At 49.2% G+C, this 8648-nt stretch overlaps 1 protein-coding gene across 3 annotated transcripts in view; it reads right to left on the bottom strand.

The window, feature by feature from the left end:
* Positions 1–563: 563 nt before the first annotated feature.
* Positions 564–8648, bottom strand: part of LOC122495377 (small G protein signaling modulator 1-like) — a 49598-nt gene continuing 41513 nt past the window's right edge. Inside the window, exons 6-10 of one of the 3 annotated variants that reach the window (XM_043601028.1) lie at positions 6528–6690; positions 4808–4960; positions 1499–1566; positions 1072–1217; positions 564–932 (exon numbers count right to left, since the gene is read on the bottom strand). In XM_043601028.1, coding sequence (XP_043456963.1) covers positions 663–932; positions 1072–1217; positions 1499–1566; positions 4808–4960; positions 6528–6690 — 800 coding nt within the window. In that variant the 3' untranslated portion in view covers positions 564–662. Of the gene's footprint in view, positions 939–1071; positions 1218–1498; positions 1567–4807; positions 4961–6527; positions 6691–8648 lie in introns of all 3 variants that reach the window. The other 2 variants (XM_043601027.1, XM_043601029.1) reach the window with 2 other exon arrangements.

Raw genomic sequence — 8648 nt, 5'->3', positions numbered from 1 at the left:
ATGGATGGATGGGTAGTTGGATGGATGGAAGTAAACATGGGTAGGAAGATGGATGATGGGTGGATGGATGGATGGACGGACGGATGGGTAGATGGATGGGTAGATGGATGGATGGAAGTAAACATGGGTAGGAAGATGGATGGATGGGTAGATGGATGGATGGATGGGTGGGTGGATGGATATAAAGATGGATGGATGGATGGATGGATGGCTAGATGGATGGAAGTAAACATGGGTAGGAAGATGGATGGATGGGTGGGTAGATGGATAGATGGATGGATGGATGGGTCGATGGATGGATGGATGGGTGGATGGATGGATGGGTGGGTAGAAGTAAAGATAGGTAGGTGGGTGAATGGATGGATGGATGGATGGATAGATGGATGGATGGATGGAAGTAAACATGGGTAGGAAGATGGATGGATGGGTAGACGGATGGATGGGTGGGTGGGTGGATGGATATAAAGATGGATGGATGGATGGATGAATGGATGGATGGATGGATGGATGGAAGTAAACATGGGTAGGAAGATGGATGGATGGATGGGTGGATGGATGGATGGGTGGGTGGATGGATGAGTAGATGGATAGATGGATGGATAGGTAGAAGTAAAGATAGGTAGGTGGGTGAATGGATGGGCTGATGGATAGAAGCAATGCTGTCATATGGAGGAATGGATGGAGAGATGGAGATGTGGACAGATGCATGGATGAATGGATGAACAACCTGGAACCAGAGGGAACTCCTCCTGTATAACTGGAAGCCAGACCCCCTGTGGAAGATCTGGGTCCCAGATATCTCTCACCGGCTGAACCAGAACATTGTTCTTGTCATAGAGGAGCGTGGCCCGGGAGTTCTGGTGCAGGGACTCAACACAGTCACGGGCAGAAAGGGATGGTCGGTCGTCCATGCTGCCACTTGAATGTCTCTTCTGGATCTGGAAGGGTGAGGGGAGGTGGAGGGTGAGGCCTGCGGTGACCCTCAATGTCCCACTCCATTCTCCACCTCCACACCAAGTCTGGCACTCAGCCCAACTCCCTCCCAGGGCCCCAGAGTCCACCCCTACTCACACAGAGGGCTGGACGCTTGGTGGGTGAGTCCTGCCACAGGTGCGAGCTGTGGATGCGGTGCCTCTGGACAAGCTCGTCGGCCGAGGGGTCAGTCCAGAAGTGATCTGCAGTCTTCACCTTGGTGTACTCCAGGGCACGGGGCCCCACTGTGGAGCATACAGGGGCTGGGAATCCATAGCCCTGCAAGTCCACCCTCCTGTCTACCCCCAGATGGGCCACCAACTTCACTGCCTCTCCCCTCCAGCCAGTGAGTATGCCCCAGGGTCCTGCTAAGGAGAGTCCAGCACAAGAGCCTGAGAGCAAGAGCCAGGGAACAGGTTAAGTTTTGATGGAGAAGGCTAGAGGGAAACGAGAGAGGCCCTTAGGAGGTGCACCAGTTAGCCAAGATCAGAGATCCAGATGAAGCTCAGAGCCCTGGACCACTTACCCAACAAAGACGCAAGGATGGGGCCATCCACCGCGTCCATCAGGAGGGCTTCCTTCTCATAGTATTTACTAGCAAGAGAAAAGGACAGGCAGGTCTGGATGGGAACCAGCAGAGGGCGCACAACTGACACTGACCTGATGCTTAAGAGCAGACTGAGTTCAGCCTCCCTCTTGTTACCCAGTTAACGCTGTAAGCCTCAAATGTCCCATCTGTAAAATGGGGGTAATAAAAACATATTATCCTAGGGCCGTCAGAAGGACTTTAGAGGGGCACCTGTGTGGTTCAGTTAAGTGTCTGACTCTTGATCTCAGCTCAGGTCTTGATCTCAGGGTCGTGAGTTCACGCCTCATGTAGAGCTCCATGCTGGGTGTGAAGCTTACTTAAATTAAAAAAAAAAAAGGGACTTTTGAAAGAGACAACAGATGTGGGCACTTAGTACCATGCTTGGCACGTAACTGCTTAATACATGGCTGTGATACAGCCTTAATGAGAGTAACGGGAATAGTAATTAGAAGGCTGCTTCTGGCTGCTTCTATCAGCTTCTATCACATCTTCCATTTTAGGCGCCAAGTGGCTTGGGAGCTCAGATGATGTCAGCTCTTCTAATATTATTGAGGCAATAAAAGGCTTTCTAGCTGTGGTGTGTACGGAAAAGCTGTATTAACAGGACATTCTGCGCGGATAACTATGTGGATGACGCTGGCCTGACGTGCTCGCAAGCGCCCCCTGGCTTCTGGCTCTTCAAAATAACTTGTCATATGGGCAAGACAATGTTTGTGCTGAGTGTTTTCGGGTTTTGCTTCTTTGTTTGAGTTGTTGTGTAGTGCCTTCTAATTCTCTGCCAACTCCTACAAGCTAGGAACCGAATTTTAGAGTTGGAAAGGACCTTGTTCTACCTTCCCAAGGGATGTCAGGCTCAGAGAGGGTAAGTGACTTCTTGGAGGCCACACAGCAGGTGGATGCAAGCTATACCCAGCCGGCTTGGGTGTTCCCATCCTACAGCAGGGGTCGAAGAACACAGGATCTGCAGCGAGGCAGACTGAGTGGGAGCCCAGGTCAGCCAATCCCACTCTCACTGCGTGTCCCCGGGCATGTGACGACTACCCTCTCTGAGCTTTAGTGTCCTCAGCTATAAAACGACAAGAATGACATAACCCACCTGCCCAGGTTGTTGGGAGGATTAAATATTGACCCGATTTTACAGCAACAGCACAGACTCTGACACCAGGGAGTTCTTGCTAAGGGGTGGCAACATCACTGTAATTTGACCCCAGAGGAATCGTCTATCCACCAGGATAGTGGCTGAAGCCAAACGGACATGCTCTGTGCGTTCTCAGCAAGTTTATCCATTTTGGTGTCAGATCTGAAGGCAAAACTTCAAGACACTTTCCACTCTGCCACTCAGTCTCTATGCTGAAAACCAGCACTGTTGCATGATCATAAACCCTGGAAATAGTACCTTAAAAACTAGCAGGTGGGACTGGGGGCAAGATGTGACCATCGAGGGTAGCTCGAGGGAGCTTCTTTGGGGTGGTAGGTTTCATTGGAACAGTTCTGTGTCGTGACTGTGGTGTTGGTTATACAGAAATATAGACTGTATTTATACTAGGAGTATACTACATATACATATGTAATTTTTATTAAATAGTTAAATAATACACATTTAATTAAATAGTACATATATGTATTTATACTGAATTTAACTATGCTAAAATTCCATAGAACTAGACAGAAAAAAATGAGTGTACGTAAAAACTAGTGAAATCCAAATAAAGCATGTAGTTTAGTTAACAGTATTGTACCAGTGTCAATTTCCTGTTTTGGTATTTGTACTATGGTTATGTAGGATGTTATCACTGAGGGCAGGCGAGAACTCTTTGTGCTAATGCTACAACTTCTATGCGAATCAAAAAAATAAAAAGTTTAGACACAAAAAATAAAGAGATAGTTTGGCATTGCTGCTCAAATAAATTACTCATTCCTTCTACCGACTCATTCAGCAGAAAACACAAGGTCATATGCCAAAGGCAATAGCTACAGAGGCCCGCACCCATGCGAGGGCACGGGGCAGAGACGTATCACATTTTACTAGAAGGTGAAGAGATTAATTGGACTCCAGCGCCTGGATTTCTTCCAATTTGTCTCCTGCCTCCTGGCTTTGCACCTGCTGCTCCCTTGGCTGGGAACACTCTTTTCCCTACCCACTTCACCTGGTTAATGCCTACATGCCCTTCGAACTCATGATTAACTGCCATGTCTTCCAGGATTCTTTTCCGGACCACCCAGAGGAAACTAACCACCACCCACCTGACTGGGAATACTCACCACATTTAACCACAATTACTATTTTCCTGTTTTCCCTGCCACGATGTGAGGTTCGTGAGAGGAAGGACTCTGCTCTCTCCTTTCATATATATTTTCCTAGCAAACAGGCAAAGAATAAAAGGTAATCATAATACCCACTGCATGTGAAGATGTGGTTAAACAGGCAATTTCATATACCGAGAGATGAGGAGATTCTCAGATATTTCCCTCATCGTCTTTTCTCTTTCCCACTCCCCCTGTCTATCTCTGTCTCCCCATCTGTCTATGGCTGGAAGGAGTGTTAGCCATGAAGAGTCTCAGGTTATACAAAAGCCCACATTCTTCACTGGCTCCTCTGTGCTCTTAGCATAATATCCAAGCTCTTAACATGACACTTAAGACCAATGTATCTCCAACATCTCGGTTAGTGCCTGGCACATGGTAGGTGCCCAGTAAATAGTTACTGGATGAATGAATGCATGGATAAATGCTTGCCAAGAGTACTCATAGTCTAAAACTTTTACACCAGGTTAATCTGAGCTAGAAGAGAAAATATAAAAAAAAAGTATCATACATTTCCAAAACACTGTGTACTCACTAACTCCCCTTCTCACCTCTTCTCCCGAATGGCAACAATCCCTGTCCCATTTATTAAAAGAGCAGCAGAGACACAGAGAAGCTACATGACTCTTCTAGGACCACAGTCAGCAAGCAGACTGTAGGCTTCATTCATGGGAGGAAAAAGATCCCTAAGATTGCAAGATCCTTGTTCCTCATTCCAAATTTGAAGATCCTATATTAGCAGGAAGCACCTGAATAGTCCCAGGTTCTAAGCTGGGCTCATTTAGAGGCAAACATCCAGAAGGCCTTTATCTAATTGCTTTCAAATCAAGTGCACGTCAACAGGAGAGAAAAGAAAGTTGCTTTGTGCCATAGGGTGCAGTTCCCAAAATGGGGAGAAGGTGGCGCCAGAGCATGCCACGGCAGCTGCTCTTTCTCACTCACCTGCTGTTTTCCACCAGGTAATGCACAATTTTGTCCAGGACCTTCTCAAACAAAGCAGTGCGGATCCACAGGTGCTTGATGGCAAGTGGGGACGGGCTGGGCAGCTTCGGCAGCTTCCGCACATTCTCCTGGAGGCCCAGAATCTGGTTTCGCCTTCAAAACCAGTACAGAAGGAGGAGGAATATTCGCAAAAAAGGAGATCCAACAGGACCAATGTGCAAACAGCAAAATGCCCAACCTCTCTAGGGAATGAAGGAACGGCGACTAAAACAACAACAAAAGCCCACATTGCTCCTGGCAAGTGGGTGACGTGTTGAAAAAATAACACCCAGTGAGTGTGAAGATGCGATAAAACAGACACCTTCATATACTGTTGATGGGCAAGCCAGATTCTCATAGCGATACTTCTCTTCATCTCTCTCTCTCTCATTCCCTCTCTCCCCTTCCCTCTCTCATGAATGAGCGATTGCATGAATGAAATGAATGGCTCTCCCTTACCACCTGGCATGGGTATCTCTAATTCCTCCATGAGAAAGTCATTCCCGATATTACGGAAGGCCCATGGAAATCGCTCCCTTTCGGAAGTTATCAGCAAACACTTGGGAATTTAGCATACGGACTGGAAGGCACCTTGAAGACCAAGTGGCTGAGGAGTCTGGTTCCGAAAGGGAGGCGGTGACGCTAAGTCCACAGCCTTGCCCGTGCCACAGTTCTGGCCAGCAGCTCTGGGCTGGCACAGCCTGCAAGGGAGGGAAAGGACCATCTCCCACCTGCTGAGGAGGAGTGATCACCCACGGCACACACAGCATGTGCGCATCTCTCTCCCTTCTCTTGCCCGTCACACACACGGCGAATCAATCCACACATTCTTTCCCGTGAAGCCCAATCACGGCTCCGGAATCTTTCACAACAAGGTCCTGTGGGCGGCTGCTAGCACCAACGGGAGCTGAAACCTCTTTGCCAGCCCTGACCAGGCTCCAGACCGAGGCTCTGGCGTAGAGTCAAACTGTGCGGTCGGGACTCTGGTGGGAGGTTCTCACGTACATGCTCTCAGGCCCTGAGCCCCCACCCCGCCGCCCCCCAGGAAATCAGCCCTCCAGACCTGTGAGTGAAGTCACCGTTCCCCTTGTTGCCTCAATGTCAGCATCTGGTCCATGCAGATGGAGACCACAGTAGTTTCATTAAACTTGGTCTTCCTGCATGCGGAATGGGTTTGGCTAACAGCAGACACTTACTCATTCAACAATCATTTCTTGAACATTTTACCAGGTGCTGGGCACTGTCCAAACACTGGGGACAAAATGGGGAATAACAGATTTTAGTGGCCTGTTCTCATGGAGTTCAGAGCCAAGGAGGAGAGATAGACAACAATCAAGTGAAAAGTACACAAAGGAATGAATAATTAGAGGTGGTGATAACCACAGGAGAGAAAATAAGCAGTGATATGTAAGAGAAATGGGGTGAGGGTTGGAGTTTACCCTTAACTGGGGGAAGGCCTGAATGATGACCAGGCACCAGCCCTGGAAGGTGAGGCGTGTGAACCGGGTGGTAGGTAGAGCATGTGCAAAGGCCCCGGGGTAGGAAAGAGTCTGGCGGGTTTGAGGAGCGAAAGCAGAGTGCAGACAGTGCCAGGAGGTGCGGGTTCTGGCAGAGCTCAGGGAGGAGCCTGGACTGTCCCCTGCGGAAACGCTCCAGCCCATACCCCAGGCTCCGCACTCACACACTCTCGATCAGCTGTTCCAGGTCCTGCACCTTGCGGCTCAGCTCTTCGGCCGGTGGGAAGTTCTTGCCCACTTTCATGAAGAGAGCTGCAATCTTGTTGCTGCGCAGAAAGCCAGCCGCCCGCCACCGCAGCCCATGTAGGACGCAGGCCTCTACAGCCGCTGCAGGGACACAATGGTCAGCAGGCCCTGCCCTACCCGTGCTCCCCAGCACCCAACCCAGCTCAGGTCTTCAGCCACACAGAGGCGCCTTGGAGAGCAGGGCGCCCCAGAATCGCAAAATCCACGAAAGCATCAAAGGAAAATCACGTACGTCTGTCTGCCTTCCACTCCCTCAAAAGGGAGCAGGAGAGCTTAGCAGTGAACCTGTGTTTGCTGCCCAAGGTCAGACTGTCTGTGTTCATATCCTCTCCCAGACACTAACCGGCTGCGTGACCTTGGGCAATGACTTCCTCTCTCTGTGTCTCAGTATCCTCATCTGTGAAATGGGAAAGTACGAACAGGCATCTGACATGGTTGCAGCAAGCGAGGTGGGGAAAATGCATGGCAAGCGCTTCACATGGCTCGGCACATAGTGAGCGCTTCGGGGACGTTAGCTACTACTCCTGTCAGGGAGGGAGGGGAGGCTGACCACACGACTGGTGGGCTTTATCTGGGCTGAAGAATCACATGATCGGCACCACCACTGTGACTCCAGGAACGGCTAACATTATGGATCCCGTTCCATCTCTGCCACAGCCAAGGAAGAAAGGAACGCCATCTCCAGTTCTCAGATGTGGAAACTGAGGCCCTAAGAGGGGAACTGAATTGCCCAGGGCCACCCAGACGAGCTGGGATCCAAAGCCAGGTCTGAGCCCAAGGTGTGCTCACAGCACTTGTGCCGCCACAAAGGATCTGAAGAGAGGACTGTCGTCATCTTCCCATGTCTGTGTTTCCCCTGGACACCCCGCCCAGCCCTGCTCAGAGCAGGAGACCTGGGCAGTAGCCTGGGCTCTATCACTAACTTGCTGTGTGACCTCAGGCAAATCGCTTTCCCTCTCTGGGCCTTAGTGTCCCCAACCCCTCCCCCCGGGAAACAGCCCCTGTGCAGGCCATTCTGATGGCCCCAGTCTTATTTCGGGTACTTTCAGCAGCGCTTTACTGAGTATTTTCTTATCTTCTGTCTTACACAGCAGACTGGGAGGGAGCTCACTCTGGTATATCATAGGAGCATAATCGATGTTGATGGAAAAACTGAGCATATTATAAGAGCTACTCCTTATTGGGTATCTGCTGGGTCGAGACCCGTGTTAAGGTTTACCTTACCTAATCCTTGTGGAAAAAACCCAAGAAGTGAGCGTTCTAGTTACTGTGACTCCACAGAAGGAATACTCCAGCAGCCTGAGGGTTAAGAGCCTGGCCCAGGTTATGTTGCACACAAGGAGAAATACCGAGAGGTTTGGTGCAATTGCTTGTCTTGGTTTGTTTTTGTTGGCAATTATTTGACTTTTTTCAAAACCTTATACTTTTTCTTTTAAGGAGGCTCCACGCCCAACGTGGGGCTGGAACTCACAACGTTGAGCTCCAGAGTCACGTGCTCTACTGAATGAGCCAGCCAGGTGCCCCAGCGATTACGTGGCTTTGAACGGATGCCTACCCTACTGCCTAATCTGCCCATGGGTTTAATATATTCTGGGTGAGCATCTCGGAAATATCTTCATTTTTGCTTGCACACACTACACTTTGGTTTAGACTGCAATAAGTTAATTAACTGTTCAAGCACTGGAGACATGCCTCGCGTCTTTCTGACAATGGCTCATGAGGCGCAATGGAGCAGAGACACCACAGGGAGCCCCTGCAGGCCTCACCCTGCAGTGACATCACCCTTCCTCCCTCATCCAAACACTGGGGTTGGAGGTAGAGAATCATGATTTTTATCCCGTTCTGTTCCTCTAAATCTTCAACGGGTGAGCATGGTCGCACACTCTGAAGTATGCCTATTATTTTCTTTGCAAATAGAGATGTCCAGGATAAAAAAAAATTAGGCATATATACATTCTCACATTAACATTTATGCGTATATACACATGTACGTATGCAGACGTATATATATATATATATATATATATATATATATATAT

This window comes from Prionailurus bengalensis, chromosome F2 (genome assembly GCF_016509475.1).
Source record: "Prionailurus bengalensis isolate Pbe53 chromosome F2, Fcat_Pben_1.1_paternal_pri, whole genome shotgun sequence".
Classification (NCBI taxonomy): domain Eukaryota; kingdom Metazoa; phylum Chordata; class Mammalia; order Carnivora; family Felidae; genus Prionailurus; species Prionailurus bengalensis.
The sequence above is the reverse complement of the archived record's forward strand: the minus strand, read 5'-3'. Positions and strand labels throughout refer to the sequence as shown.